At 40.9% G+C, this 17,232-nt stretch overlaps 1 protein-coding gene across 2 annotated transcripts in view; it reads left to right on the top strand.

Annotated features, from left to right (window-relative positions):
* The window catches only part of arrdc1b (arrestin domain containing 1b), a 77,247-nt gene that overhangs the window by 51,454 nt on the left and 8,561 nt on the right, over positions 1-17,232 (top strand). For both annotated transcript variants that reach the window (XM_072488284.1, XM_072488285.1), the window contains 3 exons: positions 13,034-13,084; positions 14,894-15,048; positions 15,903-16,085. In XM_072488284.1, coding sequence (XP_072344385.1) covers positions 13,034-13,084; positions 14,894-15,048; positions 15,903-16,085 — 389 coding nt within the window. The remainder of the gene's footprint in view (positions 1-13,033; positions 13,085-14,893; positions 15,049-15,902; positions 16,086-17,232) is intronic.

The raw sequence follows: 17,232 nt of genomic DNA, 5'->3' as shown, positions 1-17,232 counted from the left end.
AAGCAGTGTGCAGCTTAACACGTAACCTTCCTGTGTATCCCAACCAATGCATGCCATTAGAGGGTTAGAACCATGCCCCATCTAACCATTATACAGTCTGTATTCAGCTGCTGTTAACTTTTTTAAACTAGGAACATAAACCCAAATAAGTAATTAATGTTGAAATTCCAGTCTTTATTTTATCCGCTGCCTTATTAATTCACCGTTAATATTTTTGAGCTTTCATCAATTGATTTTACAATTGATGCTTTATGCAAAGTATTAAATGCATATATACTTTGCGTATTGTCTTATTTAAATAACTTTCATCAGTTTATTTTAGGCTGTTGATGTATGATAAATTTGGAACAAATCTACTGAAAGTTTTGATGAGCATCGTAGAGGAGAGAGAACTACAGAAATTTAATAAGGGAATGCCAGTGTTGGGAACAGGCGGCTGAATGTACAGCTGCCAGTTGAAGAAAAACAGGAGTGCTGACGAGGCAAGAGTCAATGTAATGCAATGTTAACATCTGGAAAAATGACTGAGATGAGAAGGGGCGAAGCCATGAAGGCTTTAAACGCAGGGATGAGAATTTTCAATGGGAGTAGATCAGCGATGACGAGTGTGATGAACGGGACATGGTATGTGTTTTGGATGAGCTGAAGTTTGCAGAGTGGACGATGGGAGGCTGGCAAGGGAACATTGGAATAATGTAGAAGAAAAAATACCTTGCATTATATCGTGCTTTTCAGAACCAATGGACCTTGAAGCATTTTACGTACAATGAAGTACTTTGGAAGTGTAGTCCACTGTTATAATGTAGCAAAGTCAGCAGCTAACTTGCACACATCCAATGTCTCACCAACAGCAATGTGAAATAAGTCGATACTTTGTTTTGTGATATTGATTGAGAGATAAATATCAGGAGGGATAACTCCCCTGCTCTTTTTTGAAATAATGCCAAGGAAACTTTTGCATCCACCTGAGAGAGCAGACAGAGCCCCAGTTTAATGTGTCGTTAAAAGACTGCCAGCGGAATTCTCCGTCGGCTGGATCCTTCATCCGCCAGCAGCGCACCCACGCCCACGGCTTCCCGACGGCGTGGAGTGTCCAAAATGGGAAACGCCATTAGCCAGCTGAGGGAACGGAGAATCCGGCTGCCGGTGGGGGGGGCGCCATGCCGGAAAATCCGGTATCCGCACTGGAGAATCCCGCCCAGTATCTGATAGTGTGCAACACTACCTCAGTACTGCACTGGAATGTCAACCTTGATTTTTGTGTTCAGGTCCTTGTCCAATGTGGAACCTTGTGAGTGCTGCTGACTTAGCCATGGCTGACAAATGTAGAAGTAACAAAAACATATATTTTAGCAGCTGGACCTCTGAGGCTGGGTGGTGGGACTGATATTATGGAAGCAAAAATAGGCATTCTTGGTAATGGAGAGGATTTAGGGGTTCAGAAGATCAGCACCAAGTCAGGTTGGAGGCCAAGGTTGCATACAGTCACTCCAGCCTGAGACAGTGGCGCCAGGGTGGTAGGTCAAATCGGTAGTTAAGGAATAAATTTGCAGCAGGAACTGAACGCGGTGACTTTATTCTTCCTTGTGCTTAATTGCAGGAAATGGTAGAACTATTTATGTAACGCCTTACAGGAACCTAGCAGCTGTGGTCAGAAGTCAAATTAATAATCGGACATCCTGTAGTAATGCTAAGTGATAATTCCCACACATGATACATGAAAATAAACATGTCAGCTCATGAATGTTAAACCTGGGGAGGATTACTGACATTATAAGAATTTACAATCTAAAGGTATTGAAGGGAAATGCCTCCGCAATGAACAGATTTTTGAGTAAACATTGCACAAACTGTATCTCAAGACTTTATTTGCTAATGCAGGCTGGATAGCATATTATAAAAGGTTACTTGGCCGAATGGAGATGTAATGTTTCAATATAAATGTTGCCATTCTTCTGTATTTTACATTGCAAAACAACCCCTCTCATCTGTGTACTGGCTTAAGTAATGGAGTGCAACTGAGTGTATTTCTGCTCAGTAAACAGGAACTGATCTGGTTACCACAATGCAATGACCAAAACCTTGAAATGCAAGGAATTCCACAAAGTGAAGCATTCTTTGTGAAGTTACAAAAATACGTAGTAATCACTGAATAATCACTGCATTATTCCTTCTCTTCCATCTCAACCCCGATTGCGCTTTCTGACGTGGTTTATCACACCAACAGTGGTTAGCACTGGTGCCTCACAGCGCCAGCGACTTGGGTTCAATTCAGGCCTTGGGTGACTGTGTGGAGTTTGTACATTCTCCCCGTGTTCTGCATGGGTTTCCTCCAGGTGAGTTTCCTCCCACAGTCTAAGTTTAGTTGGATCGGCCATGCTAATATTGCCCAAAGCGTTGGGTGGGGTTATGGGAATAGGAGCAGGGGGTTGGGTCTAGGTAGGGTGCTCTATCAAAGCAAGGGCCAGTGCACTCGATGGGCCGAATGGTCTCCTTCTGCACTGTAGGGATTCTATGATTCTTCTATGAAACCTCTTCCAATGCCTCTCCTCTGTTGTCTACCTGGGTTGGACTGCACTTGTATGATCCCATGCAGTCATTGCCAGAGAATCTTCTGCAGTGGCTTCTCTTTTTGTTCCTGGGCCATTAGATGTCCCCAAGGACCTTTCCTGAACCCATCCCAATTCTCATCGACATGCTGTCTGTTGGTGACATTATCTGAAAACACAGTCAGATTCCATATGTGACAACACTCTGCTTTATCTCACCACTATCTCTCTCAATCCCTCTAGGGCCTCCAAACTGACATGGTATGAGAAATAATATCTTCCAATTAAATAAGTCATCGGTTTTGGTCTCTGCCATGAATTGCTTACAATAATCTTTGTTAGTGTCACAAGTAGGCTTAACACTTCAATGAAGTTACAGTGAAAATGCCTGTTTGGGTAAACTGAGGGAGAATTCAGAATGTCCAATTCATCTAACAAGCATGTCTTTCAGGACTTGTGGGAGGAAACGGAGCACCCGGAGGAAACCCGCGCACGGGGAGAACGTGCAGACTCCGCACAGTGAATCAAGCCGGGAATCAAACCCGGGTCCCTGGCACTGTGAAGGAACCGTGCTGAGCACTGTACTACCGTGCCGCCCATTCTTCTATCCATTGACCTCAGGCTCTTCCCTGACTGTCTTAAGTTAGAACCAGACGATTTGCAATCTATGCATCCTGAGCTGAAGTTTCAACGCCATGTTCTCTCCATCACAAAGCCTGTCTACATTCACTTCTGCCGATATCTGGCAATTTCACTGTGCCTTCATCCTGTCTCAGCCCACCTGCTGTTGAAATCCTCATCCATGCTTTTGTTACGTCACACTCAACTATTGTAATGTTCTCCTGGTCGGCCTCCACCTTCACAAGTTTAATTCACCTATCACATCTGCAACTCGCTGACCTCCATTGGCTCCCGATTCAGCAACACCTCAATTTTATATTTCTGAAACTTATCTCCTCCATTGTTTTGTTTCCTCCCTTTCTCTGTAATCTCATCCAAATATACAAGCCACATGTAGTTCTGACCTCCTGCACATCCCTGATTCCAATCATCCCACTGAAGAAATTGAGTTCTTTCTGTCCAGTCTGGTCTCAATCAAAAGGCTGAGTTCGGATTTAGAAATTCCTTTAGTTTATTTCAAATAGCTTGCAAACTTACACTCCCTCTGATGAAGGCAGGAGACCCATGTCTCTTGAAACTCCCAGAGCGAGTGAGACAAAGGGAGGCAACACATGTGGCCTCATACATTCATGCAGTATCAAGCTCCACATACACGAATACAAGATTCCGATAGGCCCTTTCCTTGACCTGGTCATATAATCTAACTGCCGCTGATTCTGATAGGCTCATTACACATTCCTTTCCTTCCTCTGGGCCTCGGTCTCCCAGCATCCTTTGTGCAAAGAACCAGTCCTGATAACCACCCCTCCCCCTCTTGCCATGCTTTGCCCATCTCTTTGTTCACTCCCTGCAACCCGAATTAATGTCCATAATGCACTATTCTAACTGGTCATAAGAACTAGGAACAGGAGTAGGCCATCTGGCCCCTCGAGCCTGCTCCGCCATTTAATGAGATCATGGCTGATCTTTGTGGACTCAGCTCCACTCTCCGGCCCATACACCATATCCCCGAATCCCTTTATTCTTTAGAAAGGCATCTATCTTTTACTTAAAAACGTTTAAAGAAGGAGCCTCAACTGCTTCACTGGGCAAGGAATTCCAGAGATTCACAACCCTTTGGGTGAAGAAGTTCCTCCTACACTCCGTCCTAAATCTACCTCCCCTTATTTTGAGGCTGTGCCCCCTAGTTCTGCTTTCCCCGACCAGTGGAAACAACCTGCCCGCATCTATCCTATCTATTCCCTTCATAATTTTATATGTCTCAATAAGATCCCCCCGCATCCTTCTAAACTCCAATGAGTACAGTCCCAGTCTACTCAACCTCTCGTCATAATCTAATCCCCTCAACTCTGGGATCAACCTAGTGAATCTCCTAGTCATCCCAGTCTAATGCTCTTTTGAAATGAAAATCACTTATTGTCACAAGTAGGCTTCAATGAAGTTACTGTGAAAAGTCCCTAGTCGCCACATTCCGGCACCTGTTCGGGAAGGCTGGTATGGGAATTGAAACGTGTTGCTGGCCTGCCTTGGTCGTCTTTAAAAGCCAGCGATTTAGTCCAGTGTGCTAAACCAGCCCCAGATCTTTTCTTTAGTTCAATTCCTCATTCTCTCCTTTTATCATTCTGTGATAACTACTGTGCCGCCTCCTAACCAACATTCCCTTCCGCTACCCGCTGACAATGGGACACCGGTGGCGTTGTGGTAGGTGCATTGGCCTGACGCCTGGCGTACGCTACACCTCCGTTCTGTGCAGGTTGAGAACAGACATGTTATATTTTCTGTCACCTCTGCCACGAGGTCTCTATCGCTGGAGAAAGGTGTGGGTAGATATTCCCCCTAATGGTCAAAAAGTCTGCTAACAATTCGCCAGATCAACAATAGTCCTGTTGCTGTCTAGGTCCAAATTTGGAGTTTGGTTAGGCATACAACTCCCAGTGTCCATTATAAACATCCCCGGGTTAATAACCTACATCAATGTCTGGTCGGAAAGACCATCCCGCAATTCATTCCATTCCATACATAAACACCTTGTCGCATTTTTACAGCCACTGGCTCTCCGCCCGGGTTCTTTCTGGTTTGATGGTCGCCAGTAACAGGATGTCATCTTGGTGAGTGGGGATGGGCCGAGTCTATCGGCATCATCCGGCCATAGTCATCTTACAACACATATTAAGGCAGCCAATGATTATACAATTATAATAACCAGTATTATCAATCCATGCATCAGGTAAAACCCCATGACCGAGCTATGAGAGCTGACTCTGAGCTGAATCCTACTGTAGGGTTTATAATCCCCCTTCTAGTCGTACTGACTAGCAGCTATTCCCGATCCTTATCATGTGTGTGTATACATGCCGTGATTTGTAAACTGTGCACAGAAATCAGCTGTAAATTCATCCATCCCGCAGACCAGTGGTGATAGTCTCTTTGTATTGTTCTTGCCTCAAGTCCAATCACCGTGAACCATAGCTGTCGCTACTCAGGAAGGTAACACAATAGCTATATCCGTGTGTGATTACCTTGGGGTAGCAGCACCGTAAAAGCTTCCTCATGTCCCTTAGAAATAGCACACAACTCAGTCCATCAGAGACCAAAAAAGTTTTCATCCCTCACTGGTATTATTTATGATATCATGTACTATCCACTGATTATCTCGCTTTATGAATTGCAGAAGCTTCAATCAATCCTGTTTTTATTCCTGACTTCCTCACACTAACGTCTTACGTTGTACTGAACCATGTAGTCTGCCAGCCCCGGTTTACATGAGACAATACTAAGTTTTCTTCAAATCCCTTTTGTCCGTTATCATTTTCCTTACAGACTTGCCATTATTTGTTTGTTTGTTTTTCTACTTTGCAATAACACCACTTGCACATTCAATACAGTCAACTTTTGGGGTTACAACCCAATTGAATCCATACATAACAGTCCCGAACAACTTACAGGACATTTTGTCCGTAATAACTATTACACTCTCCAATGCAATATTGTTTGCTGCATTGGTTACAAATTTCCCGCTGTGGCATCAAGCTGCCAAAATTCCTAAACTATCGTCATTTAAAATGCGGGGGTTCCTCGTCAGTCGTTGCCTTCTGCCAAGACCCTGAATAACTCCACCGTGTAGTATATACCCCGTGGAGACCACAGATCATCCATCAGCTAACATGCAGTTCGAGATGTCTGACCGGAGGTTTCACCATTGAGGAATAATTTGAAATTTTGATTTGTTTCTAACCTGTAATGTTTTCCTTCTGGGCTCTGTCATTTAATCCCCTCAAATATGTAGCCAATTGTATCATTAGTTTCCACCCCCCCATACTGTCTAAAACATTCTTCTCTGGAGTGTAGTTCTCGTTCTTCGTCTGTGTTATTTTTGCTTCATCTGAAAACCAAATGAACAGGTCAAAGGCGGAGAGGGCCCTATTTCTTAATCTGTATCTTTCTATTCTTGTTTGGATGTTCCAGAAGTGCCCTCTCTAGGACCTCCAGATTTCCATTTAATTCCCTTCTCATCCTTGACGTATATCATACGATTAAGGCCTGTTAAGCCTCCTTCTCCTATCATTGCACCCCTGAGTGAGACTCAAAGAATCTCAAACTCCTCTTTTACTAACTCGGTGATCCAAGCGGGTCGAAACTTTCCCTGATACATGTCGGATATTGCTACTGCATGTACTTTAATTCCTTTAATTTTGATTACGACCGGATTTTTATGAAAATAATTTCCAATCATGACATTTTCACTTTATCGTCTGTCCTATCGATGCTGCTAACAGGTTTCAATTCCCTGGCATCGATCCACTGATTCCATTATACTAGTAAGTGCAGTTATCCCCTGCCACTCACAACCAAACTTCCTTTTCCCTTGTCCGAGCGGTTTGGGGATATGACCTATCCTGTGGCACGGCATCATTGCAGTGATACAGTCTCTAAACACTGTTAGGCTAATTTTACGTCCCCGGGTCATCCCGACATCTCTTAAACTACGTACTCCCTCACTAATTGGTACCACAAGTTTATCACTTCTTCACAATCCTGCACATCCTTCCCCAATCACTCCGTTGTCAGCTTGGTTTTCTCTGCAGTAATTACAATTTATCATTATCACACCATCCCATGGTCAAAAGCTATCATGTAGTCACAAACTTCGATCATCAGTGTTGCCTAATGTTTCACAAAACAATCGTGACAACTGAATTCCCCAAATTTCCCTGGGAGCCGAAGCATTTCCCCATTTCTGTTATTCTAAATGCAATATCAACTCACCTGAATGCTATATCTGACATTCTCCTAGGTTTCATATGATTACTCCCTGTACAAACTACTGGGCTACAGAACGTGCCACATCCTTGACACGATGTTTCATTATGTTCACAATGAATCATTTTAACTGGGGTCCATTAATAACAGCCCTTGATCTATCATCCCATATTCTCAATTCCTTACTAATTATGTTTCTTTGTTTGCTGCCGATATGTTGCCTATGGATTATAATAATCCCTCATTTATCATTTAATTGGGTCGGATGTTTTAGTTTTGATACAATTCCTTTGCTCCAGATGCCACTGATTCTCTAATTCAACGTCCCCCGTGCTGCTATCAGCTTTGATTTAAAAAGTACAAATTACTTTTGCTGCTCCTAGGAAAAAGAGGGCTTGCATACTCTAGTGACCATTCTTCCATCAGTGTCTCAGTTTTTTTCTATGCTACTCCCTGGTTCTTTACTCCCTGTTTCTCCACCATTTTCTTTCCTGAATTTTTTTAAAAAATGGATGCCCCCCTGGCTTGTCCCTCGTCCTCCTTAACTTTACTACCATCCGTATATACCACCCAAGCATTTACCAACTCTGTTCTGCTAACTGATTTATCAAGTTTCTGTCCCTTTTTAATGTTATGAATAAACATTAAGGCAGGGTTTAAAAGAATGGTTTCCCATCGAGCTGTATTTGCGCCTTGTTGGCAACCCTGTCTATTGGTCAACTCTGTCACTTCTAAAAATTCATTTGTGACGTAAATTTTCTTTCCGGATGATAAATTTTCAATCTCTGCTATCCTTTTTGTTATGGCTGCCAAACATTTAGCAATGTCGGAAAACTTTTGTTCAGCCCTTGACCAATTTCCTGTCAATGTTTGATAGGTGTCTGAGTACTATGATTAACAAGCACCATACCATATCCATTTGCATACAAATCAAATTTAATGCTCAAATCGTCCTCTTCATGTCTCTCCTATAATGGCCCGGATGTTGCTACAGCTGTTTTTAACTGGTCCAACCTCCTCTTCGGCAGGAGCTAGGGAATGTGGATTGGAAGCAGCTGTTTAAGGGTAAATCCACATTTGAAATGTGGGAGTCTTTTAAGGAAAGGTTGATTAGAGTGCAGGACAGACGTGTTCCTGAGAAAATCAGGGATAGAAATGGCAAGATTAGTGAACCATGGATGACGGGTGGAATTGTGAGACTAGCTAAGATGAAAAAGGAAGCATACATAAGATCGAGGTGACTTAAAACTGATGAAGCTTTGGAGAAATTTCTGGAAAGTAGGACAAATGTCAAGAGATATGGACAGGGTGGATAGCAACAAACTTTTTCCAAGAGTAGGGGTGTCAATTACAAGGGATCACGATTTCAAGGTGAGAGGGGGAAAGTTGAAGGGAGATGTGCGTGGAAAGTTTTTACGCAGAGGGTGGTGGGTGCCTGGAACACTTTGCCAGCGGAGGTGGTAGAGGCGGGCACGATAGCATCATTTTAAGATGCATCTAGACAGATATATGAACAGTGGGGAACAGAGGGAAGTAGATCCTTGGAAAATAGGTGACAGGTTTAGATAAAGGATCTGGATCGGTGCAGGCTGGGAGGGCCGAAGGCTGGTTCCTGTGCTGTAATTTTCTTTGTTCTTCACTGGTCCACCTAAAATCCCCTTTTAAAGGTTCATAAAGATCTAGCATCAAAGTCTTCCACTACTGGTCTCAAATACCCCAAAATTCCCATGAAACGGGGGTACCGTTTCGTGAAACGGGCGCTGCGATTCTAGCAGCTTTCTCATCCCAACACTGGCTTCCCCACCTGCCCTTGACACTGACTACCCTAGATAATCAACTTCACTCCTGCCAATCTGGCATTTCTTTCGCCCTATCTTAAACCCTGCTTCATTAAGTGTTTTAATAATTTTGGTCACTCTTTCAACGTGTGTCCCCCTGATCATCATCTCCAATTAACACATCATCAATATATACTAAAGCTAAATCATCTTTAATCAACTCCCTTACTATTGCCTGAAAGTGGTCTGGGGAATTAACATATCCTTGTGGCAATTTACAGTTTACGTAATGTTTAGTGCCAAAGGTAAATGCTGTCTTTTCCCTGTTGGCTGGGTCTAACGGAACACTCCCGAATCTGTTGGCTAAATCTTTGCTAGTTAAATAAGTTTTGCCTGCCACCTTCTCCAATGTAGTTTGTGAATTTATTAAATACCGTTTATCCTTCTCTTTTTTTTCTTTTTGTAACCTTATTTAATGCTTTGTAATTCGTTACCATTCTAAATGTACCAGCAGGCTTGCTAACTACCTGAAGTGGGCTATTCGTCGATGCATATGTGACTTCTTGAATGATTCAGTTCTAACTCTTTGATCATTATCTCCAGCTCGCATTTGGCACCTCGGGTCAAGGGCTATTTCTTTTATGGCCTGTATCGTCTCCCTGGATTGTGTGCTGGAATTGTGTGCTGATTAACCCTGTGTCATTCTTTCTATTGCTAGGTTTGCATTCCTTATTTCCTTTATGTTATCAATTGGTTTTAATATCTTAATTTTTTTAAATTTCTGTATCTATTTTTATTAATCTTTCCCTGCCATCGGATTCTCATTTCCTGATACTGCAAGTAATACTCCTAATCTGAGCTCCGGTCCCATATCCTAAAGCTCTGCCTGCAATGTAGTTAACATTCTAAACTTCATTTCTTCTGCTAGTGACGTTCTTGCAACTCAGCGGGCACTAGGACCCAGTGGAGCTGTGCCATATCACTTCCACCGACTACCTCCTAATGCTGGTCTCATTGGTCCCCGTGTTTCTAGCCCCTTACTGCCACAATGCCCTCTCCACATATAACGCAAGGGCATGTTTAATTATTTTTTCTTGAAAGCGAAATTATGCTACAGTCTCCATTCTACCTGCTCTCGGGACTGCCTAACTCCCTGGGGTCAGTGCTTGCAGCGTTCCCTCAAGTTTCCTCTGCGTGGGTTTCCTCCGGGTGCTCCGGTTTCCTCCCACAGTCCAAAGATGTGCAGGGTAGGTGGATTGGCCATGATAAATTGCCCTTAGTGTCCAAAATTGCCCTTGGTGTTGGGTGGAGGTGTTGAGTTTGGGTAGGGTGCTCTTTCCAAGAGCCGGTGCAGACTCGGGGCCAAATGGCCTCCTTCTGCACTGTAAATTCAATGCTAATCTATGATTAATCTAGGACAAAGGTTCGGCACAACATCGTGGGCCGAAGGGCCTGTTCTGAGCTGTGCTGTGTTCTGAGTGCTTATACACCAAGGCCCTATAGTAGACGAATAGTCCCCAGTACCTGCCTAACCCCTCTTAAACTGATTTGGGGTTTGGGCATCTCTAAAATGGCCTTCTTCCTTTCTACTGGGATCTTCCTTTCCCCCTGTGTAATCTTGAAATAAAGTTTTAAAAATCCATAATCTTTGCTATATGAAAAGCCCCAAATCTTAAATTTGATGTGTAGTGCGTTTACAGAAAAAATACTGAAATTTCTACAATTTGGAACTCACCGAACAAAATTTTTAAATGTAGGTACATCATGGCTGCCTCTAATAAAGGAGCACGTGGCCTCAATTCACCGAATGCCTAGTCTTCGCATTTCAATTTTAGATTCCTTTGTTCTCTTTTTCTTTTTTACCCAACCAAGACTATGCCAAGTTCAACTAATCATTTAATCATTTACAAATCCCAATTTATACATTTTGATTTTGCTTTTTGTTTACTTCCTGAGAATTGTGTCCTAAATAACTTCCACAATGTTAGTCATTATTGCTGATTTTCCAAAGAACTTTCAAATACATACCCCATTTTAAATCTCACTTTTAACTGCCCCTGTATACCTCCTAATTGATGTGCAACTTCGTTTTGCAAAACACAACATTTTAAAAACTAGGAATACCAGAGAAGTTCACAAATTTTTATTAAACACACACACTCATTCATCCACCAAGATCTCCACTCAAACAAAAGGAATTCAAAGCACCATACTTTCATTCATCTCAACCAACTGGACAATAAAACTTTGAATTTGCACGTTTTTTCCCTTCTTCAAAACTGTAAAGTAAATTTAAACATTCCTGAAACCACCTCTTTTCCGATACGGTTCTGAATTTTCCACGTCTCTGGTTCCCCCTAGTAGCCATTCATCTCCCAACTTTTTCACTCATAAGACATATCTTCCCCCTAACAAAATCCAACTTTAATCAATTCTAATTGTACGGCATTGAATTGTCTCCAGAACATTCCCTCAGTGGTCTTAACTGAATTGTCTGTAACATTCCCTCAACCCGTTAAAGAATTTAACCGAATTACAGTGTAATTCAATACAACCAATTTTAATTTTCAACATGCAAACTGAATTCCGAGGCACATTCTCTCAAGCCCTAGCTGAATTGTCCCCTCAAATTCCCTCCGTTAAATAGCCCTCAATCGTACTTATATCGATTGAAATTAGTTTTCTAATCCGCCAGACTGACCTTTTATTTCGTTGAGACGACCTTACCTGACCATGTGCGAGTGATTAAACTTCATCAGACTACGATACAGAGGAAAACTGACATGGTCATTTTCTAGCTACTCACGTCGTGGGCCCATTTCCTCTCTCTCTGCCCGAGATCAGTTCAATTCTAATTTTGCAGATGACCGATGGTCGCCTGTACAAATCCCACCGCTGCCACCAAATGAAGAAATTGAGTTCTTTCTGTTCAGTCTGGTCTCAATCAAAAGGCTGAGTTCGGATTTAGAAATTCCTTTAGTTTATTTCAAATAGCTTGCAACCTTGCACTTCCTCTGATGAAGGCAGGAGACCCATGTCTCTTGAAACTCCCAGAGCGAGTGAGACAAAGGGAGGCAACACATGTGGTCTCGTATACATTCATGCAGTATCAAGTTCCACACACACGAATACAAGATTCCGATAGGCCATTTCCTTGACCTGGTCATATAATCTAACTGCCACTGATTCTGATAGGCTCATTACACATTCCTTTCCTTCATCTGGGGCTCTGCCTCCCACCATCCTTTGTGGCATCCTTTGTGCAAAGAACCAGTCCTGATAGCCACCTCTCGCCATGCTTTCCCCATCTCTTTGTTCACTCCCTGCAACCCGAATTAATGTCCATAATGCACTATTCTAACTGGTCATCCCAGTCTAATGCTCTTTTCTTTAGTTCAATTCCTCACCACCATTGCTAACCATGTATTCTATTGCCGAGACCCTAAGCTTTGGCATTCTCTCCATAAACCTCTTTTATTCTTTCCTCCTCCCCATTGAAGATGCTCTTCAGACCTACCAAGCATTTGATCATCCCTCCCACTATCTCTCAATTGCTCTGTTAAATTTTGACTGATGCTGCTGTGAAGTTTTCAAGGCAATTAGTTGTGTAGCCTGAATGATGTTTGCTCATAATGATACTAATTGTAATATTTAACCTTTTCTGACCAATTACCCACAAAAAAGTCTTGCTATAAACTATAATTCCTGATGAAGTTATGATTAAAGTTATTACTGTAAACAAGATAGCCACAATAGAACTGACTTTAATAACTTGATGTCTTTGATTAATAAAATAGTTTTAAAACTTTTCCCCTGTCTCTACAGGATCCCTGAATGCTGGAGAGTATACTTACCCCTTTCAATTTCTTCTTCCTGGTAAGCATAGTTTATGGATTCCAAGAGGTATTGATCTGCTTTTACAATTACATTGCTATATGGTGTAAAACCTTTCATCATTAAAGATGCCAGTAGCGGAGATCATTTGACCCGTCATGCCTATGCATATACTGCCCTGTAATAGACAGTGTTGGAGTTATTATCCAAATCCCATTCCTCTGTCTTTACATGTTTATTTAATATTTCTATTCCTCTTCAATTCCTTTATACAATTATGCTTTTATGTGCTTGGTAAATAAGGATGTGGCATTTATTTTCAGTAAGACAGGCAATTTTTGAACTTTCATCTTTTCTCAAAAATATTTGACCATGTGAAAAATGAAATGGGGCTGTTTAGCACAGGGCTAAATCGCTGGCTTTGAAAGCAGACCAAGGCAGGCCAGCAGCACGGTTCAATTCCCGTAACAGCCTCCCCGAACAGGCGCCGGAATGTGGCGACTAGGGGCTTTTCACAGGAACTTCATTTGAAGCCTACTTGTGACAATAAGCAATTTTTATTTCATTTCTTTTAAATTAGATAGATGTATTTATGTGCACTATAGTCAATAAACATTGGAGTTCTTGAATAATCCTTTGTAGGAAAACTCCCTCAAGCTAATTTTTCTAATGGTTCTAATTACATATGTTTAATCCTGCCCAGCAATGCCTCACAAATTGCACTCCTCCCTAAAATGACAATCTGAAAGATTGGCAGTCAGTAGTGTCACCCATTCACAAGTAGTTAATACAGAAAAAACTGATAGTTTCAGCAGGGGCTATCCCCTTGCTACTCTTTTAGCATTTTGTCAAATGGAATCATAAATTAAGCAAATCCATCTGTATATAACATAAACAAATCTTAAAAATTCAAACTGTTTTTGACTTTTGCTGATCCAGTTGCGTCAAGTCTGATTATTTCCACAATTCCACAGTATCTACTACACTAAAGAAAAGCTATGTGTATTTATAAATTTTTGTAGTTCTTGGTTCAGCAAGCCATTCGTGGCTGAAGGAAGGTAGGTTGATAATTTGCCTTCAGGCCTCTTCAAAAGGTGCTGTAAAACAAACCACCAGAAGGTAGTTCAGTTTGTTCCAGCGTATTTCTTTTAATTTTTTTCCCCGTTCTGTAACATCCACAATTGTACTTAAGAGGTTAAAAGATCTACTTTGTGTTATTAATCTAGAACAGTGGTTATCAAACTTTCATCCTGAGAAACCTCTTTATGAATGTTGGTATATCCCACCCACCTTTGTCTGAACTTGGTACCAGCTAATCAAAAGAAAGTGGTTGCCATTATTTTAGAAAAAACTGCAATACAGAATTGTTGAAATTCAACTTGCGACTTGAAATAATACCCAGCCTCAGATACAAATAAGATGATCTTGCAAACCCTAGTATGAAATCCTTTAATCAGGTGAGGAAAATATGCCTTGCTCTGCAAGTGTCCTGATCTTCATGCTCTTCAGCATTTCTGTTCCAAAGATAGTAAAGGATATGAGGCAAAGGCAGATATATGGAGTTAGGTTACAATCTTGACTTTTAGTTGATTTCCTCCAAAATTATTCACTAGAAACTATGGCACAACTGGCTCCTTTTCCTTCAGGTAAACACGGTTCCCAGAAATACCGGAATGAGAATGGAAATTGACAAATTTGGGAAATTCCTGAGGATATGAATTTTGCTGGTCAAATGTCGTCAGGGAGCAAACCAGTGTTTAAAAGCACTTTGGATTTTTATATTGGAATTACTTGAAAAGGAATGAAATATGTATGATCACTTAACTTGCACAACCTTTTTCTCTTTCAAAGCAACTGCTCCTACTTCATTTGAAGGTCTCTTTGGGAAGATAAGCTATCGCATCAAAGCTACAGTAGAAACTGCACGATTCTCAAAAGCCTATAAAGCTGAGAAGGTGTTTTACATTCTTAACCTGCTGAACCTGAATGAAATCAGTGATATTGAGGTAAATTAATTGTTTTAGATTGCAACATGACCAATGGCAGTTATTGCATATAATTTTATATAACGTATGCTGTCATAAGGAAAACCTTTTTTACGTAGCAAGTGGTTAGGATACGGAATGCACTGCTTGAATGTGGCGGAGGCAAATTCAATTGAGACTTTCAAAAGGGAATTGAATAAGCACCTGAAGGGGGAAATGTAGGGTTATGGGGAAAGGGCAACTTGACAGACCACATGTCATGCTGCAACCACTTTGATTCTGTAAGCGATGAAGAGTAGATTTATTTTATAACTGATTATTTTGCATATCTAGGTTTTGGTTGGAGCAAAGCCTGTACATACAGTTATCAAATGTAAATTATTTTAAAATAAACTGTTGGAGTCGATTGGAAAAATGATGCATTTTGTATTAAAAGGAAACTGTCTACTAGCTAACCATACTGGTGCTCAGTTCTGATTTGAAGAAAATCTCATAGATCTAAAGCATTAACTCTGTTTCTGTCTTCTGGGCTGTTCCCAGACCTGCTGAGTATTACCAGCATTTTCTCCTTTACTCCTGCTACTTTGACAATAGTTATTTTTAAGTTGTAACTAGTTTCACTTGGGAAAACAGGTGATTAAAAGAGTTTTCAGAATAGATCTCGAGTAGGATTGTGAAATGACCCTCTGTACCACCTAGTTCTCTGCTCTATTATTCAATGAATGTTGTGCCATTGTTTGATTGAACAGATGGGATGCAAACACTGCTCACAAAAGGAAGCCAAGTGACCACCCCTCAGCAGTGGAATGCTCTCCAGTTGCTTTTTAGGATATATTTTTCAAAAGGCTAACTTTTGGCCTTTATTTTCTTCACAGAAACCAAATGTAATATCCATGTCCAAAAAGTTTAGCTACCTGATTGTCAAAAGCGGAGTTGTGGCTTTAACAGTGAGCACAGATCTTAAAGGATACACATCAGGACAGATCATACAGCTTACAACAGCCATCCAAAACAAGTCTGGGAAGGATATAGGCACTATTGTTGCCAGTCTCATCCAGGTAATCTATAGATCTTTACAAACTTCTGCAATCTTTTGAATTTTTAGTCAGTGACAGTACTTAAAATAACCATTTGCCCTTTATGATTATTAATATTGAAAACCAGCTGTCTGTACAAAAAGCGTCAGAGTAGCATTCAAATCTAAAATTTAATGTTGTTGAAATTGCACTGAATATGACCCATGACCATAATTTTGTTTTGTCCAACAGATGTCCTGTTTCTTAAATTCTAAAAAAAATAGCAGCAAGAGCTGTCAGTAATAAAAATCAATCACTTTACTTAGAAAACAGGAATTAGGCTAACCTAATAGATTGTTCAAATTTCAGGTTTTTTTTTTTTTTGATTTATAGAAAGCTTGAAGTAAAAAGCTAAACACATGCCAAAGTTTATTTGTTAATAATGGCTGGAAAATACCTTTTGTCCTAACTCCTTTGTGAGGGAGCAGCTTTGATTCATTGCAAAACATGATGAGAAAATAATACTGTAATTACTGTTTGAATGGTCAAGTCAGTAAGTCATATCAGATTTAGAGTAAGTCATAGACCATCCAAGGGATGACACTCTGGCTAAATGATTAATTTCCAGCTCTGCTTCAATAGTAATTGTTCTGCTGTTTGTGTCCAGCATTTATTATTGTTCAATATGTCCATGCACATAACTTGGCACTTTAAAGAATATCCCCATTTACCTCCATAATCCAAATCTAAAGCAAAACATTCAGTGAAAATAAGCAACGTGTAGCATTTTCTGCTTTGGTGTTCTGAGATTTGTGCAAGTGGGACAGACTCCCCAAGCCTGAAGGTATATTTCCAGGTTAAAAATGGTTCTTCCTGGTTGCTTTCCTTAATAGCATCAAGTTTGTATTTGTGTTGCAGCCAGTTGTGAAACCTATATATTCGGGAACACTGATGTCTATAGGTAAAAGCCTGCTAAATATTCTGTTGGTTATTGCTGTCTGATAAAGGTCTGTTTCCCCCAAGCTTTGTTTTCCCCAAGCTGTCTCTATCTGTATTACCCCTCAAACCTGTTCTAGAATTATATTGTGGGAAACTGAATTGTGTGTCTAGTGGAGGCTTTGTCTCCTTTATAACCTATTATTAATGATCTAATGTTCAGATCAATATAACAATTTAAATCAAAAAGTGA

The sequence above is a fragment of the Scyliorhinus torazame genome, chromosome 22 (genome assembly GCF_047496885.1).
Source record: "Scyliorhinus torazame isolate Kashiwa2021f chromosome 22, sScyTor2.1, whole genome shotgun sequence".
Lineage (NCBI taxonomy): Eukaryota > Metazoa > Chordata > Chondrichthyes > Carcharhiniformes > Scyliorhinidae > Scyliorhinus > Scyliorhinus torazame.
Note: the sequence above shows the minus strand (reverse complement) of the source record. Positions and strands in the feature narration are given on the sequence as shown.